The sequence below is a fragment of the Crocodylus siamensis genome, chromosome 6, assembly GCF_052110815.1.
Source record: "Crocodylus siamensis isolate JL-2025a chromosome 6, ASM5211081v1, whole genome shotgun sequence".
Taxonomy (NCBI): domain Eukaryota; kingdom Metazoa; phylum Chordata; order Crocodylia; family Crocodylidae; genus Crocodylus; species Crocodylus siamensis.
The window spans coordinates 85,402,617-85,429,264 of record NC_143400.1 but is presented as its reverse complement, the minus strand read 5'-3'; the positions used below and the strand labels follow the sequence as shown (position 1 = coordinate 85,429,264).

Below are 26,648 nucleotides of genomic sequence, written 5' to 3'. Positions count from 1 at the left end.
ACTCACTATTTGGCTGCTTGGTGCGTCTGCAGCGCCATGGTCCCAGCTCCCTAGCTGCTGACCCCCACCGCGTGCCCCATGCTGAAGCCAGAGGTGGAGCTGCCACCACAGCAGTGGGCATATAGTGGTGGCAGCCCTGACTGGCCCAGGGCACACAGAGGGGGCTGGAGATGCCACCATATCCCCCAGGTCAAAGCTGGAGCTGGCACTGCAGTGTGATCTGGGTCAGAGCCCAGAGCTGATGCTGCTGCCACATGCTCCAGGTTGGAGCTGGAGCTGCCACTGCTGCCACGGCTTCTTCCTGTCCCAGTCTGGATCCAGCCCACAAGAAGGCCCATGGTCCACATCTGGCCCAATTTATGGCAGGGGGGGAAATGTCACCAAGTATAGGCAGCTTGCATCACTTGCCACTTTTACCATGGGCTCAAACACTTGAAAGCAGTGATTTTCTACCAGGGTGCCACCAAGGCAGATCCTTTGAAGTGTGTCGTTAGGTGTGCAGAGGTACACCCCCACTGTCCTAGTGGGTAAACACTGTAATATATAGGGTTACCTTACCATACCATACCATACCATACCATAGGTTACCATGTTCAGGTTTTCCCAAACATGTCCTCTTCTTGAGTTTTCCTGTCTCTGTCTGGCAGGCTTTTCAAATCTGAGCTAATGTCTGGGTTTTTGCTTTGCTCTGGTGGGAGCGGTCAGGTGGGGGAAGAGGCAATTGTAAGCGGGAAGCTGCAGGTAGGTAGGTCTGGATTGGGGGACTGGGGCTGGGGCTGGGGCTGCGGCAGGGTAGGGGGACCAGGGGAGTTGCCTGCCCCCTTCAGCAGGGGAAGGGGGGGAGGGTTTGAGGCCTGTGGCTGGCAACAGGGGTGGAGCGGCCAGGGAAGGAGGGGCAGGGAAGGGGGAAAGAAGGGGAGATGGCCATGGCCAGGCCTACCAGTGTGAAGGGGGTCACAAGCCCCAGCCCAGGGCGGAGGGTGTCACAAGCCTCCCCTCCTCTTCCTTCCAGTCTGCGCCAGGGCTGAATTCGCTCTCAGCCACCGCACTTGGCCCGGTCGGGATGGGGGCAGCTGGTGCCCCTCCAGCAGGACTGGGGGGAGCAGGTGTCTGTGGGCTGGGAGTGAGGGGAACCAGCATGACCCGGGGCAGCAGGATGCTACAGTTTAGGAGGGGCACTGGCAGGGCTGAGGTTTGGGTTGGGAGTAAGGGGCAGCAGCAGGGTTAGGGGGAGCTGAGGCTTGGGAGCAAGGGGCAGCAGAATGGGCAGGGGCAGGGCACTGCCATATCACTGCCCCCCCACAGTCATATCTCCCCCCTCCCCCCACACGACTGGCATCCTCTTTTTTGGAACTGAAAACATGGTAACCCTAATAAATTCGATTTTTAAATTGGGCACTGCTCAAATCACAAAAGGTATGGAGGGATGCCTCTGGTCCAGTGAGGGGTACCACAAGTCTAGTGAGAGATGCCTTGAGACTAGTGAGAGGCACCTTGAATCCAAAAAGATTGAGATCCACTGCTCTAAGAAACTGGAGGTTTTTAGCCTGCTGTACATGACAGCTTACCAAAGCCTATGACACAAATCTTGATAGAAAAGAAAAACATACTTTTGCGTTCTGGGAGACATTTCTCCATATCTTCAAAGCAGCACCGAAAAGAAAACTTGCTCAGAATATTAAAATAGCTACAAGAAAATGAATGGGCATACAGTCTCCCCCATCGAAAACCCCAAGGATCACAATTTTGCTAAAAACTCAAATGACAAGAAATTAGGATGAGGTGAGATGCTCAATTAGTGTAAAGCAGCATAGTTCTACTGATTTTAGAAGAGTCGTGCTGGTTTAGAGCTGGTGAGGATCTATCCTTCAGGATTATGGAACAGATTATGATGGTTTCAAAGAGCACTAAGACTGGTGTGGGGAATAGTGGACTTATTAATAAGATACCTGACATATAGATATAGAGATATAGATATAGATAGATTAATAAGATACCTAAGATATATAGGGTACAAAGGACAACAGCATCTTCAATTTAAAAATTAAATTGTTTAATAGCCAGTTATGTCTGTTTGTTGACTGGGGCTAGAGTCTCAGCTTTCTGGATTTGTATCATCTCCATGTCAGTTTGCAGCAACTGAGGATCTGATTTAGACAGTGTGATGTTGCCAGACATATTGTGGTGACTGTATTTACATAATTTTATATCAGTGCTGTACCCCACTGCTAGTAACAATGCCACACCCAACGCCGGTCAACACATTTATATATATAGACAATATTACCTATCTGCCTGAATAAACCTGTGTTCACTTCTCTTAATCCATATAATTCCCAGGAAATAACCCTATCAATTGAATAACAACAGCAAAACCATTAAAATGCATATTTGTGCAATACGACTGGGCTGTATTATATGCAGATACAGACATTACTGTTGTCAACCGGGATAAAACCTGCACATCCAACAGAAACAACACAATGCTTTTGCCATGTACTTAAGAACCTAACTATATTCTCTTCTAGGTAGGAGCCAGCTTTTATTCTTACTATACCTTGCTGATAGAGAGAGAAATAAGCACATTTGCTAAAACCAGTAAAATATATTTGCCTGAGGATTTTTTCTTCTCAGTCTACAGAGGATAAATACACATGATATGATATTGGGAGGTAGTCAAGAAATTGCTCTAATGTTAATCAGATTTATAGAGCTAAATCCCCATTGTACTTGGGAAGAGTTGATGTGCATCCTCAAAGAAAAGGAGTCATGGGTGTTGTTTACAGAGATCAACCGTTATGTAGCAGGTTGGGTTTCTTGCTGTATCCGTTTTCCTGAAGTTGTGTAGTAAGTTTGAAAAGAACGGATGAAAGAAAACTATAGCCTCATGTGTACATCTTTGATTCATGTGTCCTGATAGCTCTGGTGGGAGAGAGTTGGTATCTAGTGATTTTTAGTCTTTGGGGTTTTTTTCCTCTCCTTAGAGCGTGGAGAAAAGATAATAGGACAAACGCTGTATTATTTTTAAGAGAAGATGTCAAGAAGAAAAAATGAAAATGTCAAAAACCAGGTTGATATACTGTATTACTTAAAGACTGTTTTGTTGAGAAAAACTGACCAAATGATTTACAGAAAGCTCTTACTGGACAGTCTTTGGATTACACTGAAGATGAAAAATAAATGAAAATCTATTTCATGTTTACGTTAGCCTAGTCATTTGACAGATGGGGGCAAGGCTTGGCAAGAACACAAGTTTTAATCTTCCAACGTAGTGTTTTTCTTTTGCTTTTCAGATTCAAACTTTTTGTGCACCAATTAAGCATTAGCTGCTTTCTTGTGTTTAGCTTTTCTTTCTTTGTCTGACACCCCAAAAATGAATATGTAAGTAAAACTTCAAGAGATGTTCTGTATCTTGTGGAGAATGATACTGCTACCTATGCCACAGGTTCCCACAAAAGAAACTCTTCATGACCTTGTCTCTATAGCAAAACCCCCAGTTTTTGTTTTTTATTTGTAAAATGCATTCCCTCCCCTTCCCCAACCATTTCTGACTTTCTCTCTGCCCTCTCTATCCCTTATACGTGATTGCAAGTAGTACTAGGTAAGCTACGCTAAGTTCTTGTATACTATTATTGTAATAAGCCCCTTTTTTATATATTGCAAATAGCGTTCTGTTATGTTTGTATTGATTTTTACTGTTTTATATTGTATTACATTTACATTATGTTCCTATTATTTTTGTATTAATTGTTATTGTTTTATACTGGATTTATATGATTTAAGCTTGTGTCTGTAAAGTGATGTCAAGAATCCATTCCCATCTTGTTCCCATCTTGTCCCTATGCCCTGTTGTGTAAGTATGTTGCAATTCTGTAATCTCTCCCATGTAAATTGGTTTTCCTTGACCTGAAACAAAAGAGTGAATGGATGAGTGAAACACAATGATAGAAAGACCCCCTACTAGATCACCCCACCATCAAAACCAATACCTGGACCAACAACCCAGCCCTTGGAACCACCCTCAGCATTCAAGAAACAAAAGACGAGGCAACCTGCCATTGTGCCAAGATTGCACATGCTTGGTATGAACATCCGGAGCCCTCTGGAACAGAGCCGACCTTGCCTGGACATACCCTCCCCATAGGAGATCATAGGTAGTCTGCCCCATAAAAAGGGGTTGTAAAGACTGACTCCTTGGGTCGCCATCTTCACCTGAACGAGACCTGCTCTACGTCATGCTCCCTCCAACCCAGAGGCCCTGCCAGCAACCCTCTCTGGACAACACCTTCTGGAGAAGGACCCTGACTGGCCATCAAGGGCCCCCTCCCAGCCTGGATAGGTAGCTATCACCCCCACCCTCTCTTTAGTCAAGGTCTTGAACTCTGTTTCTCTTCCCTACCTGGACTCCAACCCTTCCACTGAGTCTCTTTCTCCTGCTGCCATTGTGTGAGTGTGTGTGGGATCCAAGCTGTACAGAACAGTGCTCATTTAATAAAACTGTTATTTGGACCCCCGAGTTGGGTTTTGCTTTACTACGGTTCAGCCCTGCTCCTATCTCTGCTCCTTTCCCCTCTCACTTCTGTTTTATTTCTCCCTCTCTTGCTTCTGGATCACTGCCACCTCTAACACTTGTCCCATGCTCCTCTGGCTCCTGCCATCCTGAGCTCCTCTCTGCCTGCAACCCCCTGTTTCTTTGCTATTGTCTCATCCCCACTGACTTGTCCCTTGATCTCTGCCACTGCTATTGCCTTATCTCCACTGCCTTTTCTCCTGATCTCTGCCACTTGCTCTTTAGTTACCAAGCACCCCAAGAATAGGTACCACAGGCACCGACACACACACACACACACAATGTCACCTGAGTCAGTGTTTAACCTGTGTGTATATGCGTATGCATGTGTGTATTGTGTATGATTTCATGTCATTATCATTAGGGTGTGTATGTGCTTGAATTGGTGATATGTGTGCATGTGCAATTGTACACTACGCCCTCCTGTCTAACAGCGCAATATTGAGATCCTGAGCATTGGCCTGAGCCGGCACAGCAACATCTCTGTTTCTTCTCATAACTGGTAGCTTTTCACTGCTGGATCTCTGCTCTCCAGTTTTTCTTTCAGGGCCTGTCTGTGCACAGGACCCCCCTAACTTTCAGCACAGCCGTTTTGTGTACTGTCTGCAAGTAAAGAAGGGCCCTGGAGAAGTGCCCACACTCTGGCAGATTCCCACATAGCCACATGGACCTCCCTTCGGGTCTCATTTTAGGGTTATTTCCTAGAAGGTCGCTTCTTAACCTTTCTGTGTGTCACCCTTCTCCCTCATATTGCTTTACTCCAAAAGTAGGTTGTTGAATCTGCAGATAGTGTGCTGTTATATATTTTTAGAGTCATCCCATGGCATGTATGATAGCTATTCTGCCCAAGATACCTAACTTGTAACCAAATATCTATAGGAAGTTTTAGTGGAATATGCTATATTACTGTAAATCTGAGACACAAGCATGACTCAGAGAGCATATACCTTTAACAACAACATTAAGCTGGACAATCAAATGGTCAGAGGCCATTGTATTCAGGTCTCTGTCCATAGCAAGTGAATGTGATATTTGTTGTAGGTATTTGAGAATGCTATGGGATTTTTTTAGAGTAGGGTATTACAGATAAAAAAGTAGGAGTTGATCTGCTTAAGATTAGAAAGGAGTCAGGAGGAAAAAGAAATGCTTGAAATGCAATTCTTCAAGATTCTTCACAAATTCCGTATTTATTCTAAACCTATCAGAGCACATTCTGTTTAAAGACTTGCAGAAAGTGTGTTGCTAACTACGAGAAAATTATTGATTTTTTTTTCCAGTTCTATTGCTTAGCTCTAGTACAGCCGATAACTTGAAAAAATCGATATTGCTATTATCAACTGTTGACTGCAGTTTATAACAGCAATAATCTCCTTTAAAATCTCTTGTTGTAGTACCAGTTATCATCCAGTTTGTTAAAGTGTTAATGCCTTGGGCAGACTGATCATTAAATGCTTAAAATATTTGAAGTCGTTGCGATTTCTTTCTGACTAAACTAATTTTTGATGTACATCAGTCTTTTGAATTTCCAAGCTCTCTGTCAAGTGGCTGGAAAATGTGGCATATGATACAATATCTGCGAAGTTCAGTGTCTGTTTATCATTAATAACATCCACCAGCCCCTTCAAAAAGTCACTTACATCAGCTGATATAGTATGGTAGAATTGCATAAAGCAATGTAAGTACAGTGAGTAGTCTGAGCCCTTCTCCCCAGGGTGAATATGTGTTTGAATGTAGTGTTTTGATTTAGTATGGGGTTATTTATGGGGGGGCAGAAGGGCTTTAATATTCAAACTTGCTCTGTTAAAGAAGGCAAGTGAAAGAGGTGCGCCCAGTACCGACAGCAGCAGGTGTTGAGGTTTGTGATGGTCCTTAGTTCCCGTGGAATTTTATTTCACAGTCCTGGATTGGTCCTCAAAAAACTTTGTCTTCGCCAAGGTTACTTTGTCGTAAACTAAGATAAGGTTAGTCTAATGTCAGCAAGTTTCTTTCTGGCACTGGAGCAGAGTTGTCATCCTAGAACTTCCAGCAGTCTTTCAGACTTCTGGGCTTTGAACAAGGACCAAGACGTTAAATGTGACTCAGTAAGCGCACAATAATTTTGAACTGCTTTCTTGTCTAATATAAAACAGGAATTTTATAGCCAAGATTTTAAGTGAGAACCAGGAAAAACAGGTGCAGAATTGACATGGAAAGTCAAACCTGATTAGGCATGTAATATGTTGAAGTCCTTTGAAACTCCCAGTCTGTTTATTAATGTGTGTATATAAAATGTAAAGCTGTATATATGTGTGTAATAAGCATCTATATGTGTATATGTATCTTCATATAATGTAGTTACAAATATCACTGAATTTTGATTGATTTGGCCACAAAGTGAAGTAATTCTGTGCTTATTCATGGACTGAAATGGTAGGCCCTATAGTCTACTTTTAATAGGCTTTCTTTGATGTCCAAATGATTTACTCAGTGAATTACTGTTATCATTTTCCTGAAGAAATATAGTAAAATAAAAAGCATTGTAACAACTTTTCTGTACAAGAGTGTTAAAAAGGTGTTCTTGCTCTGCTTTCTCTCATTTCATTTCAGCTTTATTCTTTTAAATATAATAATATACTTTGCAATTATATGGTACCTTTCATCAAAAAAGCTCCGAGCATTTTAAAGATGTACTTTTTTCTCTATAATATGGGTGGCAAAACTGTTATCCACACAAGTTAGTTACTTATTTAAGATCTCACAAGTGAGATTATAGAATCAGAAATAAAAAGAAACATGTTCGTACTCTATGTACCTTGCTTGGAACCAAAAACTACACAGCCTCTCTAGTTTAATAGTGTAATGTACATTACTTTTCTTAATGATATAGACCTCAATCTTGCAATTAGATCTACCTGAGAGAAGACATTGCAGCTACTGAACTCAGTAGGATTGTGCAATAGGATTGTACCCCCACTAAGACAGAATGCCTTGAGTGGGATATAAGCTTGCTTTAATTTTGGAAATTTTTCCAATGGCTTTTGCAATTGTTAGTTTTGTGCACATAGTTCCATTAGGTAATATTGTGAGATAATCATCAGACCCAGAGATATAGATAACAAAGGGAGTACTATGATAATATGTGGTATCTCTGCAGATATTATGTGCTAGCTAAATGCAATATAACATATGCTCACAGGAACTTTAACAGCTGTCTCTATAATACTAGGCAAAGCTATAAATGAAATTGCATTTATGATAAAACTTTAATAGACATTTTAATAATGTTTGTCCATCTATCTTAGTTGTCAAGAGGGAGAAAGTGATAATGTTATTATCACATTTGTGGGGATAGAGTGTAGGTATTGAATGGTATATAGAAAGTGGCTGTGTTGTAAACTGTTCAGTTTGATATTAATGATCATGTAATAAGGTAATAGGTTAAGATTAACCTGTCCATCTATTTTGTCTTTCACAGGAGCATTAGTCTGAACCCAGCCTATTTCCGGAACCATCTTCGTCAAGCAGCTGTGTTTAGATGTTTAGAAAGATATTCTGAAGCAGCCAGGTACTTTGGCATTTCTGGATTTCCTTAATTTAGTAGTTTTACTGTATCACCCTCATTTCAATTCTCAGTACAAGAGACATTTGGGTACTATGTAAAATGATTTCTTGTAGGTCATTTGGTATTAGGGTCATAGAATCATAGAAAATGAGGGTTGGAAGGGACCTCAGGAGGTCATCTAGTGCAACCCTTGCTCAAAGTAGGACCATTTCCAACTAGAGCATCCCAAACAAGGTTTTGTCTAGCTGAGCTTTAAAAACCTCCAAAAATGGACAGTCCACCACCTCTCTGGGTAACCTGTTCCAGTGTTTTACTACCCTCCTAGTGAGAAAATCCTTCCTAATATCCCACCTAAACTTCCCTTGTTGCAACTTGAGACTGTTGCTCCTTGTTCTGTCACCCGCCACGACTGAAAACAGTCCAGCTCCATCCTCTTTTGAACCCCCCTGCAGGTAGTTGAAGGCTGCTATTAAATCCCCTCTCAGTCTTCTTTTCTAGACTAAATAAGCCCAGCTCCCTCAACCTTTCCTCAGAAATCAGGTCTCCCAGCCCCTGAACCATTTCCATTGCCCTGCATTGGACTCTCCCCAATTTGTCCACATCCTTTCTGTAGGGGGGAGCCCAAAACTGAACACAGTACTCCAGATGCATCCTCACCAGTGCTGAATAGGGAGGAAGAATCACTTCTCTTGACCTGCTGGCAACAATCCCACCGATGCAGCCCAGTATGTCATTAGCCTTCTTAGCAACAAGGACACGCTGTTGGCTTATATTCTTCTTATTGTCCACTGTAACCCCCGGGTCCTTTCCTGTAGAACTGCTGCCCAGTAAGTCATCCCCCAGTCTGTACTGATGCATGGGACTGGTCCATCTTAAGTGCAAGACTTTGCACTTGTCCTTGTTGAACCTCATGAGATTCCTTGTGGACCAAGCCTCCAATTTGTCTAGGTCACTCTGAATCCAAGCCCTACCCTCCAGGATATCTACTACTGCCCCCAGCTTGGTCTCATCTGCAGACTTCCTGAGAGTGCACTCTATGCCATCTTCCAGGTCACTTGATGAAGCAATTGAACAAAACAGGCCCCAGGACCAAACCCTGGGGCACTCCACTTGAGACCAGCTGCCAACTAGACATGGAGCCATGGATTATTACCCTCTGAGCCCGATGCTCCAGCCAGTTTTTTGTCCACCCTACAGTCCATTCATCCAGCCCATACTTCATTAGCTTGCCTGCAAGAATGCTTTGGGGGACTGTGTCAAAAGCCTTGCTAAAATCAAGGTACACCACATCCACTAGTCTCCCCGCATCCACAGAACCATTCATGTCATCATAGAAGACAATCAGGTTGGTCAGGAATGACTTGCCCCTGGTGAATCCATGCTCACTGTTCCTTATCACCTTCTTCTCCTCCAAGTGCTTAGAAATGGATTCCTTGAAGCTCTGCTCCATGATTTTCCCAGGGACTGAGGTAAGGCTGACTGGTCTGTAGTTCCCTGGGTCCTCCTTTTTCCCTGTCTTAAATATGGGTACTATGTTTGCCCTTTTCCCAATCATATGGGACCTCTCCTGGTAGCCATGAATTTTCAAAGACGATGGGCAGTGGCTCTGCAATCATATCAGCCAATTCCTTCAGCACCCTATGTGTGCATCCCATCTGCCCCATGGGCTTATATATTGTTCACCTTTTCTAAACAGTCCCTAACCTGTTCTTTCACCACTGTTGGCTACTCACCCCAGCCTGTACTGCCAGGTGCAATAGTCTTGGAGCTGACCTAACCTGTGAAGACTAAGGTGAAAAAGGCATTGAGTACTTCAGCCTTTTCTGCATCTTCTTGTCACTAGGTTGCCTCCCGCACTCAGTAAGGGACCAGCACTTCCACTTCCACCCGCACAAGTTGCACTTTAGTGGCACATAATTTGGACATAATCCATATTTAGCTGAATGCCACTGTAGGTCATGTGATAATTAGACACTGCTCATCCTCCTCTACATATTAGTACTTCTACAGGCCCCCTGAACCTACACCACTGGAGTCAATGGATCTTTGCCATTGCCTGCAATGGCACCCGTTCAACCCAAGAATTGAAATCCGATCCTTTGCCCTTGTTCACTTGAGCAATTCTGAAGTCAATGGGACCACTCACGTCAATCTGAACGGATCACTAGTGTAGAGCTCTGTAACATCAATACTTGTGAGTTTGCAATGGGAAAATTGGCACTGTATTGCACTAGGAGAGGTGCTACCCAAGTGTGGAACCCCTAGTGTCAACATGGAACGAAAGTTTTTTCACCTGACAGGTAGAAGAATTAAAGAAATTGATTTGTAGAGGGTGAGCAATGTTGTTGGGTATAATGCAAGATGTAACTATCTAGCTATAGTCGCTACTTCTGCTAGGCATTAAACTACTTGACTTTGCTATCAGAGTACCACAAAATATTTAAAAAATAATTGGCAAATTAAAATAGAACTATGATTTGGTAAGATATATAATTGGTTTGCTTCATTTATCATTGACATGTGTTGGAAAAGTTGCAATGAACCTATTGTGACACTTTGAAAAATCCCCTGGCTTTTTTCTTTTTAACCAAAGCTGTTTTGGAAATTTGAGATAAAGTCACATGTTTTAGTCTCTGTAGAACTCAATTTTTCAGTGACTTTACTAATGATTGAAAAAGTATCATTCCACACTAATCAGGGTTTTGGTCTTATTCTTCATTTTTAAAGAGGCCTTTCTAAGACTAAATAGTGCTGTTTAGCATCTTCTTGAGAAAGAATCACCCACCATCAAGATTCCCCCCCCGTAAGAATTTTAAAAGGCCACATTATATCATTACTGATACGGAAGCCTGATCACATACTTTCATATCCTTTCATTCCACAGTATCCCACAAACAGGTGAATTGAAATGGCACGGTTTTGCTTAAAACCAGGTTGAAAAATTTTTTTTTTACTTTCCGAAGTTGATCTTTCCTAGAAAGTGATGCATGTAAAATGCAAGTATCTGTGAGTACAGCATGATCCAAGAAGAAAATGAGGTGCTCAGAAATCTAGTTTAAAAAATGTGGTTGGTGCCGCTGCAGATAAGAAATCACTCAATAGGTTTACTACATCAGCAAGCAGGAAGGAACCGCGTCAGCTTTTTTCACATTGGGAAGCTTTCATGGAAATAGATGATTTTAAATGACATTATTATGTATTTTGCAAGGGAGAAGAGCATTCTGACAGACTGAGACCAAGTGTTTCCAAACCAGTGACAGCTGTATTGTGAGTTTAGCTTAGTTTAACAGCATTGTAATAACTGTGTGGATCTTTTATTCTAGCCGTGTGTTAAAGTAAGGCTAAATGATGCTGCTATCATCTCTTTGGAGTCACTAGTCTCAGTCTGACCCTGTTAACAGTGTAGAGTGTAATCAGTTTGTTATAGACAGACTGCAGTATACAGGTGCTAAGTTGCAGTTTCTAAAAGTATGAACATGTTTTTGTAGTCTGAGCTGTCATTTATGTCTGCTCGTTCTGTGCGTGTGAATGAGGTTAGCATCTTTCCTTGTGTACTTTTCAGTGCTTTTGTCCTCTCATGATTATTGTACCTCCTATTATATGTCAAGAACATTGTCAAAGGCTGTGAACATCTGGGTTTCGCTGCAGTAGCATGTATGGGCAGATATAACTCAGACCTCTGGCAGGTTCAGCGTGCCCAAAATACAGAACTATTGATCTCCTAAAGATTATACCATGCCAAATTCCCTTAGGCAGATTTTGTTCTGTTTCAAATTCAGAAATAATGCACAAACTCATATGTGACCAACTCCACTGCATGGCTGAAAAATTGGGTGTTTGATGCAATATCTTAGAAAAAACATATCTATCATTGGTAACAGTGACCAGCCGCTTACAAGAAAGAGGGTCATTTGCATCAGCTGTCTTTTAATAAGTAATTTGATTGGTTTGTGTGTTGTCTGGACTTCAATGGAAGTCTGTAATACTGTTTTCATAGTATCTGAACCTCTTCCAGGAGTGGATTAAGCAGTGTGACTGATGTGTCTCTGCATTGTTTGTTCCCCTCTCCCAATGGGAAGAATTCTGTGTACATTGTACTGTTTTCTTCTAATAGAGTTGTATTCCTGAACCATGGAAGGTTTTTTTTATATCTGGGTTAGCTCTGTGTTTATGTTAGGGAAAGCAGGACAAATAGTGCATCTGGCACTGTGAGCAGGAGGTGAGGAGGTTTGTGGTGGTCCTAGGAAATTTGGTTTTGCTGCCCTTTCTGGAGACATGCCAGGCCAAATTCCCTAGAAAAAACCTCTGTTCTTGATTCCAAGATAAATGGATGTGTGATAGGCATTCAGTTAGACCATTTCATATTGTTTCCCCACTCAACGTATCTAAAGCAGGGGTTGGCAGTGTTTTCTGAAAGGGGGAATGATCAGCTCGGGTGTGAGATTACCTTGCATTAGGACCTGGACATTTCCATCACTTCTCCTTGTCCTCCACTCTCTGCCAAGCTGCGGCACAACACAGGCAGAGCCCTCCACCACCAAATGCTTGCAGAGGTCTGCAGGTCAGATCCAAGGGCTCGGTGGGCTGGATCTACCACATGACCTATAGGTTGTTGACCCCGATCTAAAAAATGGAATAAGGGATGTGTTACATGTCAATTAAAGTAAGATAAGGGCTATTATAATTTATACTACCTTATACCTCCTCTATGTGTAATTCGTACTAACCTAAATCACCTCAGACATCGATGGAATGGGTATAAATATGCTGTAATCTTAGTGCTAGCGCATCTATATTAAGGTTGACCTGTCTCCTACATCCTCATGGGATTTAGCCTTTTGCATAGTTTTAAATTGCACCTGAATGTGACTTTGGGAGGTTGCACTTCATGTAGTGACATCTTCGGGTCACTTGGTAATGTAAAGTTATCTCCAAAGGACTGCTGAGAGGGCCAGAGCTTCTGCGAATGACGGATTCTGGAGCGTTGTAGCCATTGACTCTCCTACATCAGCTTGTAAAAATATTTGCCCTGCATGAGACATTCGCTCTGTAAATACATTAAGGAGATAAATGCCAGGAAGGGGAAAAACCTTTTAGGCTGAAGGACAATGTTGGCACAAGAATAAATGGATGTACATTGGATGTACATTTAGGTTGGAAATTAGAAGACGGTTTCTATTCATCAGAGGCGTACAGTTCTGGAACAGCCTCTTATAGAAATGGTGGGGATAAAAAAAACCCAAAAACCTGACAGTTTAAAGATGGAGCTTAATATGTTTATGAATATGCGGTGATTGCTTGCAATACCGGAGAAGTGAATTCAGGGCATTTCTTGCAGCCCTGTTTCTGTACTCCCATGAGTAGAAAGTGGGGAAGGAGCTCAGCATCAGACAGGACGAATGATGAGCTGCCTATAAGCAAAGACAGCCTAGTGACGTTGCTGAAGGCAGGGAAAGGGAGTTGTCAGTAGAATCCCCCAAAGGGGAAAGTGGTAAAAAAAGTGCCGGTAGTGAATATAGTTATTAGAGAAATAAGTTGGCATAAAGAGCTGTTGCCAGGGGCAAGGAAACCCGTCTGTGTCGAGTTGAGGAAAGCTCTGCAATACTGGGGACTGTTGTGTGGATTTGTGTCGGGCTGTACGTTCCAAAGACTAATCAAGGGCCATTGGCCTAATGGCTGGTTTACTAGAAAAACATCACATACCTGCCAAAGTCATCTTGTAGAGCAGGAGTCAGCAACCCCTGTCACATGTGCCGAGCATGGCAGTAGCTGCAGTTTGGTCTATGTTGCCTGCGGGAGCTGGCAACTCAGCAGGCTCTCCTGGAGCAGCAAGAGGTGCGTACCTGTTGCTAAGCTCTGGCAGGACAGGGGCCTTGGTGTGGCGGGCCTAGGGCCCTTGACCACCTTGGTCCATGCCCCTGACTGGACAGAATGGGAGATCCCCGAGTCCTCCCTTGTCCTGGAGGGAGACCGTGGTCCACCCCCTGGCTCCTGGGGGAGAAGGGCCTGGCTGTGGGAGTCAGTCTCCTGCTCGCAGTCCCTGATGGCACGCAGTCTCTGGACTGTGGCCTGGAGCTCCTCCAGCTGGCGCGCCAGAGACCCCAAAAGGGAGCAGACCCCGCAAGGGGAGGTGGCCATGCCCCCGGGCCCCAGAGCCTGAAAAAGGGACAGGCAGCCCCTGCAGCCAAGAGCCAGGGGCTCCGTCTGCATGGAGCCCAGGGACCATGGGCTCGTCCGGGCGGCCGTCTCTGCGGTACCCGAGGGGGTGGGCCACAGAGCCCAAGGGGACCCTCGGGGTGCGGCGCGTGCCCATCCGTGTCATGCCTCTGGTAGGCTGGCTACGGCTGGGGCTGGCTACCCTGGGGGATTCGCAGGCAGGGTCTGGGGCCCTCCCGCGCACCCTCCTGCATGAACTCTGCACTAACTCACCCGCCAGCAGACAAGCACACCTATTTGCGCAGCCTGGTCACGTGGCTCCCTGGGGGGCTGGGTGAAGTAGGGGCATGTGCAGGGCTTGACCTGGCCTGGCTCCACGCAGCTGCCTCCTCCCACTCAGTGAGGGGTTAACCCCCTCCCACCATGGGCCCCGCTTGCCTCTGGCTGTGCTGGGGGTTGGCGGGGGGCTCCGCGGCTGCTGGGGGTGCCTGGGGCACGGGGAAGCAGGGGCCCAGGCGGGCTTTCACCCGCATGTCTCTCGCCGCTCCAAAGCCTAACTGTTTGCCTGACTGCCTGGTTATGTGTGTACACACATGTCTGGTTCTGGATGTTTGTGCACACGTGTCTGTGTTGGTTCTCTCTGTTTGTGCACGTGGTTCTCTGTGTGCGCGTGTCTGGTTCTCTCTCTCTCTCTCCCTCCCTCCCTCCCCTCGTTCTCTTATTTCTCTCTTTTCTCTCTCTCTCTCTCTCTCTCTCTCATTGCAACATGCTCAACAAACAAAGAATACACAACAACAAAGGCAACATTTATGATTATTAAATATATTAATATCCAGTGCATCCTGCCATGTACTCTGCCCAGCCCAGCCTTCATTTTGATTTTCTGGCATGCAGGCACTCCAGCACCTTCCAAGGTAGACATTGTGTTTTTTTCAGCCCTCGGGCCGAGAAACGTTGCCTACCCCTGTTGTAGAGGGTTGTTTGAGACATAATTGGAACCTTATGAAGGGCAAGAGAAGCTCTACTTTGGGAGCCATTTTTACCTTCCCAGGATGAAAGGAGCTACTGCAGGATCCTGATTAATCGGGGAAAAGAGCCCTGGCTTCCTGAGCTCAAGTGGACCTCAAGGCTTCAGGTAGACGTTACATTTATGGTACAATTAATCCATTCATCGCATCTTAAAATATAAACCAGCCACATGTTCAGGGGAATAATGGTGCAATAAAACAGGAAACCAGCTTCAAAGTTACTATGTATAATAATCTTATGGCTGGTTTCCATTGCACCTTAAACTGAACATGTGGCAGGGACCACCCCAGGGCTCGAGCCCTGAGCAAACCTGATCAGCTGACCCAACCCAGGGTGCCAGTACTGAGGTGGTCCTTATCTTCCATTGGCTGGCAGGATAAGGATTTGAGCCCTGGGGTGGTCCCCATCAGCTGATTGTTGGCAGGCAGGGACTGGTCTGAAGCGCAAATCCTGGGGCAGTCCCTGCCAGCTGACAGCAGATTGGGACTGGGACCCTGGGGCAATCCGGATCCTGCCCAGGATCAGCTAAAAGGAACCACTCCAGGGCTTGGGCCCTGGGGCAGTCCTGATCATGCCAACCTGGTTGTCAGCCAGCTCCAGGGACCACGTAGGGGCTTGAACCAGCCCTGCGGGTCCCCAGAGCCAGCTGTTGATCAACTGATTGTCAGACACCCAAATTCTCAGCGCAGGGGAGAGACCCCTGGCTCCTCTTGCACCAGCAATATGGTATAATTGGATCTGATCCCCAAACCCACAATCACGGTTCAGTTGTTTGGTTCACAGATCAGATCCCATCTCACTTTCAGATGAATGTTTGTCAGAGGCCCAACAGAGTCCCAAGGAAAGGGTGGGTGAAAGGGAGCAACATTGTGTTCAGGATATTATTTGTTTCTGTGTGACCTATACTCCCTTGTGTTTTACTTTTAATGAAGAGAAGAAGTGTTCGGGAACCAGGGGGGGATTAAGATTAATTGGAAAAGGAACCCACCACCCCACCCGCATCCTGCCCTGTAGCTGTGGGCTCAACTTGTCCCCAGCTGGTGCAGTGGAAGCAACAAGTGGACCAGGATGCACTGGCCCCAAGGCCTGGGGCTGTGCTCAAGGCAGCACCAGCGGTGCAGATCTGCTGTCTGCCGGGTATGTGTGGCATGGACCAGCCTCCAGGGGCAGCCCCTTGCCCCGCTTCAGCTCAATCCAGCTGCAGCGACACCCAGCAACTATGGCCTGCCACATTGCACACACTTGGCCCAGCCCAGACACGGGTTTCACCTGTGCAGAGGCAGAGCCCCGGTCCAAGGCCCATGCATTAATGCACCTATGTCAGGAACCCTGTGCAAAGTTTGTTTGTCTGCATCTCTGTACATATTTTGTGTGCTACACATGCCCCTAAAAAAACAGACTGTAAACTTCAGAGCCCCTCACACTACCAGAGCAGTGGGAGAAGGGTACGTGTAAGTTAGAGATGAGCTGTTGGCATTTGTCCCACAGACTAAGTATTTGGGTTGCATCTCCCATCTCTCAGGAAGTCATGGACAAGAGATCTGCCCTCTGAAAGTGGATCTAGAGACCTCATATTAGAGTCAGTGACTGAACTCTGATGGGACTCTCGAGCCTTAGAGGACGTGAGGTGGCAGCGGACTGGTACCTGACAGTGTGATCCAATGAGCACCCACCAGGTTAAGCAAATCAGATTACATTAGATGTGACATATAATTTATGTTATATCTGACCTATTCTAATTTTGTCATCTTGATGAGTCCTGAGCCTGAGTAATACAAAGTGCCAATTCATAATTTATAGAAACAATCCAGGTCTCTATGTGGTTTGAAGCCTGAAGTATATAAATTCCATATAAAGGCTTCTCATAATTAAGACGTCTTGCTGTCCTCTTTCTGATGATCATAATGCTGTACTGCCTGATTTAACAGTGCTGTCATGTTCTGTGAGGATCTTAAGATAGGTCTTTTTATCACAAGCTACAACACTAGTAACTTGGAATTAGCTTTATACAGGCAAAGGGAAGCAGGCTGTCCCCCTATGCCAGAATAAACACCTTGTATTCTTCTGTGCTTCTCTACACAGTAGGCCTGAAGGAAGAAGAAGGTTTTGGATCTTAATAGCCTCAGGGAAGCTGACTCAGCTTTTTTACTGCTTCTTTTAAAAAGGCATTAGATAATACCATCAGCACAATAGCAGGCTCCACTTGTTGGCACGGGATCTGAGCACTTTGCCTATTAGAGGATCTCTCCCTGCATGAATCCAGATTTGGGTCCCCTCTTTTTAAATCCTCAAAGTTTGGGTAGCAAATGAAGGGTGAATATGTGTGGCGCTATCAAATAAACAATAATCCTATATTCTTCCCCTAAAGCCACTGGTTGAATTATTTCTACCCCTACCTCTTTCCTGGGTTACTTCATTTTAAAACCAGTCTCCTTCGGTTGCTTTATTTGTCAAGAAATGGACAAAGGTATGTTTCTCGCTCTACTAATTCAATTTCAGTTTATAGAAAATGAAGCAAAATTTTTTTTTCTATAAAAACATCAGTTGTCAAGGAAACCAACCTTTTTCTGGAGACACTAATGAAAGTCCCTTTGGGGCCCTCTGGTCACGCAGTCTAAAGAGAGCTTGCAGTGAAGGTTTTTTTGTTCTAGTATCTCATACTCCATGAATTACTAAAGGTTAAGAAAAGACTGAACTTTGGGTAGTATCCAGTGGAGGTATCCAGTGAAGGGAGGTATCCCTAGAGACATCTGCTGGAGGCAGGGTATCTTATGAAGCCCTGACTTTGGGATGCCATTTATTACTGCATAAAGTGCTCAGGGGCTACTTTTCATCCCTGGCAACCTAACCACCATGCAGATAAGATGACAGCCCATATAGCCAACCCCAACAGGGAGCCTGCTGGGGATCTCCAAAGCTAAAGGCATCCACAACTATAGCTTGAGGTAAGAGTTACGCCTCTGTAACTAGTGGCTGCAAAAATTTAGATATGCTTCAAATCAGCATAGAGCAGGGTGGTGACCTGAAACAGGCACCAAGCATTACCCATGGATGATGCAAGGATCACCTACACTACGTGCATACAGTGTCCATACAATGCACTAGACAAGGAGCATGCCCAGTGAAGGGCACTCTTGAAAATTTTGTGCATGTATTATCCTTGCATTTCTGTCAGTGTGCGTGCTTGCCAGATTTGGGGTCAGCCATGTCTTTTCACTGACATAATACTGCTGCTTTACTGTATTAAAAACTGGGAAGATCACAGCTACATGCCCAGCACTGCTTTTTGGATCCTGACTTTGACTCCTTTGCTACATGCAGGCAGCGAAGAAGGAAGGAAAGCTTTAACCCACCTAATTGACTCAGCTATCTTGCTCACTTTCTCCCCACCTCCTTTTTCACTCTGCTGCAGCCTGATGAAAATGTTTCTTAGTCACTGACATGCTTTCCCAGAGCTGAGGGGCAGGGAGCCCTCTGCCGGGAAGAAAAAGGAAGAGTGATGTTAGTGTTTTGTATTGAGGGAAGAAAATGATTCTGTTCCTTGCAAGCAAACAACTAAGAGCTTCTGCTCTATGAGTGACCTCCATTCTCCCCAGAGAAATATTACAAAAAGAACATTTCATAAACTGGATCTAAGAAAGTGGCTTTGACGTTTATCAGAATCAGCCACAGCCCAAAGGAAAGTCCATTCTGCCTCTTATTTAATTTGACACTGGCATCTGACTTCGGTCTGTGTCCAAAGAATAACGGTTGTAATTTATATGCTGTACTCATTATTCTTTCATCTCTGCAGATTGGTTGAGTGTCAAACAATAGTTCATTCATCCAGGGCAGTTGTCAAGGACAGAAAGCTGCTAATTTTTTTCTGCTGCAAGTAAATAGAATTATTGACAGGCTAAGTTATCCCCTTACCAAAGGAGCATTGGTGTTCAGATATTATTCTTAAAATCACATCATTTACTTATGTTTAAAGTAATTCCTCGCAGTTATCCTCTCTATTCTCAAATAGGTGACCTGTTGCCTTCAATCAGGAAGCATAGCTTCCCACAGTGCTTGGGATTTGTATGCAGACTGCCACTTGTTTGATATTTGGTCACAGCGATCCTGAGATCTTGCTGTGCTGTGTGACCTATTTCCCTAAGTACCTCCTGTCAGTTCTTTAAATTTTATCCTTTCTGGTACACATATCAGCCTTTAAGCTCTAAGGTTGTATTTTTGTTTCCTAACATGGCAGTTGCCATTACACAGAAAATGTTTTTATGAAGTTATAAGACTCTCAAGGCACTAGAAGAAGTAAAGGCAGTGTTAGACCCATAAGGAACTGAGCAGAGGCTAAGGCAGGAGCCCTTTCCTCTTGCCAGCAACATAAGGGATAACTTGTTTTTTCTACAAATAGGGCCTAACAGCCTGCTGGAGACCCCTATGACCTGGAACCGTGGGCAGTTGCCCTGGCTGCTCAAATCTAAAACTAGTTTTTACTATTGCTGCTGCAAGACAATTTATTTTTTTTCAAAAGCAGCCACTGTATAATAAGAAATCCTGGTCTAGTGTCCCATGCTCTGTGCTGCTCTGCAGGAGACTTATTTGTGCTTCCTGATAGGTCTCTCATGCCTAAACCACTTGGGACTAGGCATACGACAGAAACAGCAAGCTCAGCCCAGGCCTGCTCGCTCGTGTTTCCGAGTCTCCTCTGTGTCTTAAAAACGTGCTGTTGGCAGGTTCCAGAGGGAGGTCTATCCAGTTCTCTGCCGCTGGTAAGATGCTAGCTACGTGATGAGCTGTAGAGATGACGAAACTGGGACAAACTATAAGGGATGGCTGGGTATCTTCTGCTGTATCCAGTAACTAATTCCATACTCAGGTAAACCTGATTGTGCCAATACTCTCCAAGCTACTTTCATAGCTGCCCCATGTACTCAAACTTTTATAGAAAACAAACGTGTTTATCTAAAACAGTGATTAGCTAATAGTTTCAGATGTAATCAGGGTTTAACTGTACCCAAGACTTGGTGAAGATGTTTAAAAGGGATCTTTTACTTCTTTGTTAACTTTCAGAGTCAGATAATTTGGTCACAATTAGGCCTCCAACTTAGTTCAGTAACATATGTCATCTTTCTGCTTTACTCTCCAAAGAACATAAGAAAGGCCATACCAGAAGAGAAGAGTCTTTCATCTAGTCGTATACCTTTTCTCTGAGGAGGTCATAACAAAATATTAGAAAGAAAGCCTAAAACAGAATTAATATCACAAATACCTAGGCTTGTGTGTTCAAGAAAACTGCGTACAGAGTTTAAAACTATTTTAAAACTACAAAGAAGTATAGATATTATTTGCCATTTCAAGACTGAGAACCGGCTAAATGCTAATACAATGTTACCTGACTGGGAAATTTAGCCACTGGTGTCATAATACAGATCTTCAGGGCCACCACAGTTCAAGTGAATACTGATGAGGTGGGGAACATGACTAATTTTGCTGCATATCAGCCCTGTCCCAATCATGGCAATGAGCAGGGCTGGTTCAAAACCTTGCACACTTTAGAATAGATAGCTGCACAGTCTAGCATCCATGGTCTCTACAGGCAGTTGCATCAATAAAGGTGCACTGTTTGCTGCCCCTGACATTTCTCTGTACTAGAGGGCTGGCAAGAAGCTGGCCTGTGAATCCCATGCTTCCCAGAAATCCTTCTCTGCCCTTTTGGGTTTTGTGAAGTCCAAAAATTTGACCCCAAGTCTTTCTACTTAGGTGTTCCAGGATTTACACAATGTAATACACGATTGTAAAGCAATAATGGCAGTTGCTTGTCCTCTTTAGAAATGTAACATCTTGGTGCATTCCATAAAATTGTGTGTTCGCCCTACCTGCACCTTCCAGTTGCACATCACACGTCCTTACAGCTGTTGTGCAGGGTTTAGCTGCATACTTTCAGCAGCGGTCAGGAAGCTAAAGCTCCCTTCATCTCTGATACATATGCTCTGAATTTCTGCACATGGGCTAGGCAGGACAGTTCAAGTTCTCTTGTGGTGTTCTTCAGTTACATACATATGCATATATCTTATTGTTTTACACCACCCAGTGGCCAGATAGAAACAGCCTTACTAAGTCTAGCCTTGTTCTCTTAATAACAGCTGGGTTTAGCTTTGCTGTGGTAGCCCTGAAAGGTCACAACTACTTTCAAAGCATCCTTTGAATATACCAAAACACCTCTTGTTTTGAAGGTTCAAGCTAAATGTCAAACAAATTCTTCAGCAATTGCCTCTGTGGTCCCCACTGTGGAGGTGTATATGCTCCTAGTACCACCACCTAGGAGACAACTAGGGAACAGGGGATCAAGCAGCTGTGCACATGCCCATGCCATTTTGAGTATGTAACATAATAGAAAACAAGGCAAAAAGGGATCTCAGGTCGTCATCTAGTGCAGGCCCTTGTCCCAAGGTAGGATTGGCTATGCTGAAACCCTTCCCTGCATTCAGATACTTGTCTAACCTGCTCTTAATAGCCTCCATACAAACTCAACGGCTCTCATTTCCTTTCTTGACCCCCAAGGTCTGTAAGCTTCAGAACTAACAGCTTCTCTCCCTTTCCCCTCTCAAGTGTGAGGGGATTTTTCAGCAGTTTGGCATGTCAATTGTAACTTGTTCCAGGAGACTCCACACAAGTACTGATTACAGAATTTGCAACCCAAGATAAAATAACACTGGGTCAAGGTGTACTATTGGAGGAAAAAAGTTAGATTATGTAATTCTACTCCATGTTCCCACCCCCCAAGTATTCCTTTCTTCAAAGAAAAAATAGCTGAAATAAGTTGCTACTCTTTTCTGCTTGGGAGAGGACAAGAGGTAGCTAGAAGCAGTTAGGAAGAAAGATTGAAGAGAAAGATTTATGCCCATGCTAATTTTAATGCCAAAAGGAAAAGAAAGATCATCTGTATTGTTGGTGACTAAAGGAAGAAAAAAGTGAGACTTTTAGCAGTCTCACTATTAAGACTGTCTTTGTCTGTATTCCCCTCAAAATAGTGAATTAAGCCCCCAACATCATTATAATACAGGAATGTGTCTTGTACGTGTGTAATAAGAAAAGAGAGTCAGAGACTAAGGCAAACAGTTCCCAAGGCATCCACTAGCATCCAATTCACCCTGTTTGGGACTATATAAAGCTTGATTTCCAGAGCTTGTAAACACCTGTAGCTCACTCTGACTTTTGCTGGTGGGCAGCAATTCCTGAAATTCAAAGTGGACACTTCTTGAAATATGAGTCTGACCTACCCAAGGTCAATCAAACAAATGGTGTAAGAACTGGGATGAACTATTTCCCAGTCCTACATTTTAACTCCAGAAGCTAAAAAGAGAAATCTGCCATCTTTTATTAGATCAACTAAATAGTTAGAAAAATTGTTTTTGCAAGCTTCTGGGGACAAACACCCTTCTTCAGGCAGAGGGAGAGTGTGTCCCTCTGCCTGAAGAAGGGTGTTTGTACCTGAAAGCTTGCAAAAAACATTTTTTCCAACAATTTAATTGGTCTAATAAAAGATATCAGATTTACCCAAAGAACCTTGTCTGCCTGTGTCCTCAGACCAACATGGCTACAACCAACACCCCACGAAGGAGAAGAGGTGATATTCCACATGGGAGTGTGCACAGTACAACCTGATTATCTGAATTCTCAACATCTGAAATATAAAGCTTACTTGCTATTAGTTTTTTATTCTAGTTATCCACACATATTCAAAAGCCACCTCAATGATTTGGGTAATTAGGAGCATATTAATAACTTTGAAAATTACAGTCTTTGCAGGCTTGTATTTCATGGTGTAATTCTGTGTCACTGAGGGTGTCAGAAATAGGCATATAATATCGTGAATTGAAGCTGCCTTACATCACAGTGCTTTCAATACATTGTTTATTATAGGACAGGGGCAGCAGAACTCCCTAACCCTTCTGGCTGCAAACCAAAATCTTGATGTGGCCAAGAGCTGTAGGTGACAAAACTTTTGAGGTGCTTGCACCCTAGATTCAATGCTCTTTGTACAACACCCCAGCTCAAATATTTTATCATTAAATGACTTCTTAGAATAAATAATAAGCAAGAGCAGAAGAAAAAAAAATGAGAAAATAATGAAAAGCTGCTAGGGAGAAATGTTTTTTATTTAACTACTAGTCTTTCTTAGGAGTCACACTTAAACTACTTGGTAGCTGCCTGCATCTCATGAGTCATGGCTTGGCCCCATCTATAGAGCATACAGCTAGATTTCACTCTGCCCCCATACCTGTGCTCTGGGGGATGAAAGGTGCAAATAGGAGCTTTTTATCCCTGTTTTCCATGCACATCTCTCCTAATACAGGAGCACATGGTTGTATTTGTTCAGCACTAACTCAGAGCCAGTGAGTAAGAAATCAGCTAATTCCAAATGAGCAGCATCCATAGCATGAGCCTTGGCATAACTTCATAATTGGTTCCAAATAGTTCATGGCAGAGCCAATTAAAGGTACTGATCTCACCATGCACCCTTCAAGGTGTGTCACTAAAGAAGCTGGCAGGCTGGGAAGACTTGCCCAGACACAGAAGGAAGCATTGTCTTCTTCCCGTCTCAGAGACAGTGAATAAGCTGGACCCATCTGGGCGATGTGCAGAGAGGTTAAGCTTAGGTAAGAAAACGTACAAATGGGAACTGTGTAATACTACTCAAGGGGTGCATCTACACATGTCCCTATGGCGCCGTTGTTACTGCACCATGCCAGTGGCACATGGTTAGTTTTAGCTGCTATGTCACTAAAGCAACGCACTACAGCAGGGAAGCGCGTCACAGTAGCAACGTAGCTGCAGCATCACGGTTTGTGCCTGAAGATGCTACATCGCTGTAGCGTGTTGCTATGTTGCCATAGTGTCTCATGTAGATGAGCCCAAGGACAAGCAAAGTGTCAAAGGCTAGCATTTGTTGGGTGCACGTGGTAGGACCTAAGAAGGGACAGTGTCGCAGCTAACCCAGTAATTACTGCAGTGTGTTTAGCTCCTATGTTCTTTGAAGGATGGATGGGTTTTTCCCTGTGTTGGTCGGGTACCCTTATTTCTGGACCTTGTATGCTACTGACATACAAATATCAATAAGAAAAAAGAAGATGGAATCACACTCGTTCCAATAGTTGTCAGCTAGAGTACTCAGGAAAACTGTTTTTCAAGGGACTTCTACTTTTTGCTTTTCCCAAAACACACAGGAAATAGGAGTACATCTACATGACACAAAGCAGTACAGTGTAGATCTGTCTAAGTGTGTTGCCGGCAAGCTAGCTCAGGAACTAGAAGCAGTATGAGTGGGTTAGCAGAGATCTCTGCCTGAGCTAATATACCCTGCTACTCAAAAGTCAAATTAGCTCAAGAAGAGCACTCTGCTGACACAGCTGTGTTGCTTTGGGCCTTGAGCTAACTTGTGAACAGTATGTTCAAGTATCTCTACATGGTCTTGTTTTGCATCATGTAGATACCATGTGCATGTTATATAGCTCGATCTATCTTGGGAGTTCAAGTGACATGTATAACGCAGCTGAGCATCCCTTTCATGATATATATTGTTGCCATAAACCTTTAATAAAAATACAGTCTTAGAGTAGATTGTATAGTTGTGTACATTTTATTCTCTCTATAATTTTAAGCATAAAATTGACTCTAATGCATAATGGATGGCTCTTTTAGTCATTACAGTCTCTGCTGTTAATCCATATTTAGCATTATACCAATCTGCAATTTGGACTATCACATTCAATATACTTTTATAAATGATACTCTCCTTGGCCTGTAGCTAGTTTTCAAATGTTAATAACTTGGATTTTTATTTAAATGGCCATATCCACATTGTAGATTTGGCATAGATAGAAGTGAAAGCAATACCGAAAATGCTAAACAAAGAAGAGACAAACACATGCACTAGACAAGACATGATGGAGAAAAATGTCAAGATGAAGCTAAAATGTGGCATTATTCCTAAGAAGCACTATTTTATCTATATTGCTTAACTCTTCCCTCAGACCACAAAGAAGGTAATGGGCATTATCACCATTTGAGGATCTGAAATAATAGTTTCAAAAGATCCTATGTAACATAGGCTTCGAAGTTACAAGTTCAAAAAGGTCTTAAGTGCTCAGAAGCTTCCCCTTGGAAATCAGCAGGACTTTGGTTTCCAGAGACTGGATTTTCAAAGGTATTTAGGTGCCTACAGATATGTAGATAAGTGCCTGGTGGAACTTAGCAAAACACCCAGGTGAATTAGTTGCCTAACTCTCAGAGAAGGTACACATCTAACCAGCTTGAGTGTTTTTGTACGTCACATTAGGTACATGTCTGCATACTTAGGCATCTAGATAACTTTGAAAGTTTGGCCCTAGGTGTCTAAACCTCTTGAGTCATGCAGGCAGATTTCACCTCTGGCCTATACACATTTCCATATGCCAAGTGAGCGATGCTAGTACAAACAAGAGAAAGAAAAGTCACAAACTAGGGAAAAGCATTCTTGTATATAATTTGCCACCCATAATATACTGCATACAATGATGAAGAGAAATCTACCAAGAACTGAAGGAGACACTGAAGAACTAAACACAGCTGCTTTAAGTGTACATGTGTGTTGAATCCTATTAAAAGAAATAAGAACAAAATCATGGGGAAAAACAAAAGGGATAAGGATATTATGTCAAGTATAATAGTGCCTTAAGCCCCCACCAAAATCAGGGCCTCAAGCACTACCGTCAAAACCAAAAGAGCTTGCAGTCAAGAATTAATGCTACAACTTTACAGATAGGAACTGGGGCACAGAGAGAAGAAATGGCGTCTCTGAAGTCACAAAGAGTCTGTTGTTATCCCAGTTAAAGCTGAAAAAGTGCTTTAGCTACTGAACTGCACTTGAACACTATGTGGAGTCAAGGAGGAGAGGATTAGCCATGTTGCAGACGAGATGCATTTGGGGTTACATTTTCAACTGGACTGCATCACATGGATGATAGTGTCAGTGAGAGCTGCCAGCAGCGAAGATGGGAAAACAAACTGCTAGCATGTGCTGATCCAACTGGTCATATTTGGGCCCAAGAAATGCTGTTTGGCAGCACAGTAGAAACACAATCACACTGCAGTGTATGGTGGTGACATTTTGGATTAAGGATTTGCAAAATTTAATCTTCAGGATTGCAGCAGTTTTGGAGTAGTCACCCCCGATACTATTCCAACCCAGCAACTGTCCATTTTTCTAACAGAAAACCAGCTGAAGTTATTCTGGATCCTATCACGGGTGCTTCTTTGTACAGTTCTGTCAAATTTTGCCTTCACATATCACCAAAGCATAGAAAAGGAACAGATGTCAAACCCGGA

General features: G+C 43.6%; 1 protein-coding gene across 1 annotated transcript in view; it reads left to right on the top strand.

Moving 5' to 3' along the window:
• The window catches only part of SPATA16 (spermatogenesis associated 16), a 131,987-nt gene that overhangs the window by 40,327 nt on the left and 65,012 nt on the right, over nt 1-26,648 (top strand). Inside the window, exon 3 of the mRNA XM_090054135.1 lies at nt 8,025-8,114. Within this exon, the coding sequence (XP_089910261.1) occupies nt 8,025-8,114 (90 nt within the window). The remainder of the gene's footprint in view (nt 1-8,024; nt 8,115-26,648) is intronic.